Source organism: Panicum virgatum, chromosome 1K (assembly GCF_016808335.1).
Source record: "Panicum virgatum strain AP13 chromosome 1K, P.virgatum_v5, whole genome shotgun sequence".
Classification (NCBI taxonomy): Eukaryota; Viridiplantae; Streptophyta; class Magnoliopsida; order Poales; family Poaceae; genus Panicum; species Panicum virgatum.
The window spans coordinates 42068651-42071097 of NC_053136.1; the positions used below are offsets into that span (position 1 = coordinate 42068651).

A 2447-nucleotide genomic window follows, 5' to 3' on the forward strand; every position below is an offset into this window, starting at 1 on the left:
TTTAAGTTCATGTCTGAAATTTCGACACTTGAGTTAGTAGAAACTTCTTAAACCTACTAGAGGAAAAAATATTGGTTGCTACGGCACTAAACTGAACACCGAATGGATACCAGAATTTCTTGCCAATAATTTATGCCATAATTTTGGCAAGCCAAGCTGTAATTTTGGCTTGTAAAAATTAGCATCCAACCAAGCAGACTCAATGTCATCACAATAATTTCTTTAATGAGTTTATGAGCCGGTTGGGCCCAGTTGTCACTGACCAAAATGGGAGGATGGAGGAATTAAGCGGGCTTCACGTCCTTTGCTCCGCATGTCAGAGCCTCAGACGATGGAGAGGAGAAATGTCCTCCTCAACCTCAAGTTGGCGACGGCTCTCAGGGCCGGGGATGGATGTGCAGTGCTGGGCAGGGGCCGGCCTGTCGGCCAGGCTCCCCGGCGACCGCTGCTGGGGGTGACTCGTCGGCGGCGGTTACACTCTGGTCGACAGCGAAAATCGAGAGGTACGGTGTGTAACCGTGTAAGAGCAAGTTTATAAAGCTTGGCTTATTAAATTGAGCCAAGCCATGTCCGTTCAGATAAGATGGATTTGGGCAGTTTTTGTGGTGACCGAAAAAATCAACAAAATAATAATGCGCACAAGTGAACACCGCCATGATCGGTAATCTTAGCGCTATCTTCGCCACTGATCAAAGCAATTGCTTTTCGTTTCCCAAGCTTTCAGTCGGATGTACATACCCACCGAAACGGAGCAGAACAAAGATTCAAAGAATTGTGAGGCAAAGAATATATACGATCAGCAGATCGATGGAGCATGCATCTAGCTAGCACGCCGCCTAAATCTGGAGCAGGTTATTCTGCATGTCGCTGGCCTGCATGAACAGCTTGAGCCAGAAGTCCATGTCGTCGTTGGCCGCCGGCGCGGCGGGGGCGTCCTCCCTCTCCATCCCGGAAGAATAGTCACCGGAGCTGTCCACCGCCATCGCCAGCGTCTCGGACCAGAAGCTGTCCTCGATCCGGTAGTCCTCCTCCGAGGTGAAGCTGTCCGCGTTGTTGTCCAGCGACGACGCCGCCGAGCAGTCGGCGGAGGAGGTGGTGGTCGACGTGTAGAGCGACGACTGCTCCGGCGACACGGGCGCGGTGATGCTGGTCGGGCCGTCGAGCACCACGACCTCCGCATCAGGCTGCTGCTGCTGCTTCTTCTTGGTGGGCTTGCGCTTGGGCGCCGCCGCCTGCTGCTGGCTCGCTGGCTTGGGCTCGAGGCGCTTCTTGAGGTGCGTGTGCCAGACGTTCTTGATCTCGTTGTCCGTCCTCCCCGGCAGCCTGGCAGCGATCGCCGACCACCTGAAACCATGCAAAATGAGCTGCTCATCAGTGCGCGTGTTCTTTAATAATTCGGCCATAATTTACGAGACAAGTGGCCGATTGGGCCATGCATGTTGTGTATCATATCGTTTGGTTCTTTCCAGTGACCGGATCAACTCGACCCCATCATCAAGAAGAGAGAATCAGTATACGTAGTCGATCTTAATACTACTAGCAGACTGACAATGATGATGGTGGATGCATGGTGATCAAGTGGATTAGAGCAAAGCCGCACCTGTTGCCGAGCATGTGGTGGAGGTGGATGATGGCGTCCTCCTCCTCGCGGGTGAAGTTGCCGCGCTTGATGTCCGGGCGCAGGTAGTTGATCCAGCGGAGGCGGCAGCTCTTGCCGCAGCGCAGCAGGCCCGCCTGCTTGGGCAGCGCGCGCCAGTTGCTGTGGCCGTGCCGCTCGATGTGCGCCACCAGGATCCTGTCCTCCTCCGGCGTCCACGGCCCCCTCTTCAGCCCCATCCTCTCGCAGCACGGGGCGCGCCCCATCTCTCTCTCCCCCCGCCGGCCGGCCGCCGTTAACGTCCGAGTGCGCGTTCGAGTGCTTGCGAGGCGGAGGCGGAGGCGGAGGCGGAGGCGGAGGCGACCTAGCAGCCGAGGGAGCTCGTCGCTGTGTGGCTCTCGTCGTCGGAGTAAGGGTGGTTGCTGCGTGGTGGACTGGGGGAAGGGCCGGACGGGACGGGGTTATTTATACTCTCCCGGAGAGACTAGGTGAGGCTTGAGGCGGACAGCGAGCCGGGGTCGCGCTTAGCGCGACAGGGCGAGCAGTGTAGGAGTTAGTAGTTTAAGATAAAGTTTAAATTCGTTCATTTTGTTAGTATTGATCTCCACCGTCAACGACTGGGCTAACCTTGACTCGCGTCCTGATCGAGGACCGGCCGGCCGCCGTTAACGTCCGAGTGCGCGTTCGAGTGCTTGCGAGGCGGAGGCGGAGGCGGAGGCGGAGGCGGAGGCGACCTAGCAGCCGAGGGAGCTCGTCGCTGTGTGGCTCTCGTCGTCGGAGTAAGGGTGGTTGCTGCGTGGTGGACTGGGGGGAGGGCCGGACGGGACGGGGTTATTTATACTCTCCCGGA

General features: G+C 57.0%; 1 protein-coding gene across 1 annotated transcript; it reads right to left on the reverse strand.

Annotated features, from left to right (window-relative positions):
- Window positions 1–694: 694 nt before the first annotated feature.
- On the reverse strand, window positions 695–2018 carry LOC120657140 (transcription factor MYB30-like). Its single transcript, XM_039935405.1, has 2 exons — window positions 1601–2018; window positions 695–1344 (listed from the first exon to the last, which is right to left on the reverse strand). The coding sequence occupies exons 1-2, from the start codon at window positions 1861–1863 to the stop codon at window positions 837–839; spliced, it is 771 nt and encodes a 256-aa protein (XP_039791339.1). The 5' UTR covers window positions 1864–2018; the 3' UTR covers window positions 695–836.
- Between the last annotated feature and the right edge of the window lie 429 nt (window positions 2019–2447).